Here is a 1,778-nt window from a genome sequence, read left to right on the forward strand (position 1 = left end):
ACTCCTGGATCTTTTGGGGCAGGCCCCAGCGATGGTGAATCAACTGCCGCTGGAGGTGGAATTCTAGCAGCCTCCGGGCATGCTCCGGGAAGAAGACTAGTTCCCTAGTGAGGACTGTGATGGGTTTCACTGGCCAGGAAGTTTTCACTGTCTCAGGAGACTGGGCTTTGCCACAGGGTCTATACTGCATGGGGTTCTGGGTGTGCTGAGGTCTCTGGAAAACAGCTGGCAAGCCCCACTGAAGCTGGAGCTGCCTCTGCAGCAGGTGCCACTCCAGGGCATCACACTCGGCCAGAGTCAGAAATGGGACACTGATTTGAGGTTGTTGGTAGTCAGATGGAATGACCCAGTTTGGGGAAGATGGGGAAGAGGGTGTGGCAGACTGGGGTGGAGTTTTAGGTAGCAGAGGGAGAATGGAGAGTTCCTTGAAGAGAAAAGAATCCTTCAAGGGATGCTTGGACATGCTCCCATTTGTGCAGAAACTTTGAGAGCCCAGGAAGGTGTTAACCAGGGACTCACTGTGCAGAGAAGGGAGTCCACAGAATAGCTGGCTGTATTTCTGCTGCAGATGGCCCACTGAGTCATGATCCTGGTACCCAGGAAGTGCATAGAGGCCACTTGAGTCTTTAAGGGCTGGAGAGGTCAAGGCCAGAGCCATATCATTTGGGATTTGCTGGTGGTGGTGTCTTTGTTCTGGATCCATAATGGACCATTCAGAAACCCAGAAGGCCTGGGTAGGCTGGCTGGCCATACATGAACCCCAGGTCTGGTAGGAATAGGTCCCGAATTTTTCAATAGAGAACTGAGAAGTATTCTTCTGGATGAAAGAAACTGGTTGGTTATTTACAGGTTGGTAAAACAACGGCGGATTTGGCATAAGCTGCCTCAGGGACTCCTCCACACGTCTGGGTAGCCCCCACCTCTGGAAATGCATCCATTTTTTCACATGTACCTCAAGAAGCCTTAGGACTTCAGGACTGAGGAATGGCAGGTGGGCAGGGAGGACAGTAACCATATGCAAGGCCATAGGGTGTGTCAGGGTAGTGATTTCTCCGTTCAGGGTCTGCACAGAGACCTGGGAATTCAAGGACTGTTGTCCTTGGTTTCCACAGACAAGGGTTGGGCTGCTCTGCATCATCTCCTGCTGGTTCACTGGAACCCTAGGCTCCTCAAGTCTTGAACAACACAAAGTCTCTGGGCCCCTGGGCACCTCTGGCATTTGAAATCCCTGCCCCAGCTGGAGGTGTTCAGCCCAGCAATCATGGATCCTGACTGTACCAGCTGACTGGACAGCTGACTGTGTTAAGGATTTCTGATCCACTAATTGCAACACTGGGGGGGTTGCAGATCCAAGTGCAAGTGATTTGGAGTGTAGGGAATGTTGCTGCAGACTCTGGTTGAAAGACACAGTAGACATGGACAAAATCTCTAGGCAAGAGGAGCCCTGCAATGGCCCTGATGAAGGGGGAGAGATCAGGGTGTTCTCACCCACCAGCAACTGCTGAATCTCCAGAGCCATGGCATTGCAGATTTCGCAGCAGGTATCCGCACACAGGAGCCGCCTCACACTTCCCTCCTGAGGAAGCCAGTCCTGGCTGGGAAGGGAGGATGGCAACAGTTACTGATGGAATGACATCTGCTTCTTTCTTTTGTTTTGCTTTTTTAAGTAGGCTCCACACCTAGCATGGAGCCCAGTGCGGGGCTTGAACTCACAACCCTGAGATCAAGACCTGAGCTGAGATCAAGAGTGGGATGCTTAACCAACTGAGCCACCCAGG

At 52.2% G+C, this 1,778-nt stretch overlaps 1 protein-coding gene across 1 annotated transcript; it reads right to left on the reverse strand.

Moving 5' to 3' along the window:
* Window positions 1-4: 4 nt before the first annotated feature.
* Window positions 5-1,595, reverse strand: LOC110577734 (protein FAM205A-like; the record flags this gene model as incomplete). The annotated part of the gene is made up of 1 exon (XM_021687155.1): window positions 5-1,595. A coding segment is annotated over one exon (1,591 nt), but the record flags the coding sequence as incomplete, so codon positions are not given.
* Between the last annotated feature and the right edge of the window lie 183 nt (window positions 1,596-1,778).

This window comes from Neomonachus schauinslandi, unplaced genomic scaffold, assembly GCF_002201575.2.
Source record: "Neomonachus schauinslandi unplaced genomic scaffold, ASM220157v2 HiC_scaffold_5548, whole genome shotgun sequence".
Classification (NCBI taxonomy): Eukaryota; Metazoa; Chordata; class Mammalia; order Carnivora; family Phocidae; genus Neomonachus; species Neomonachus schauinslandi.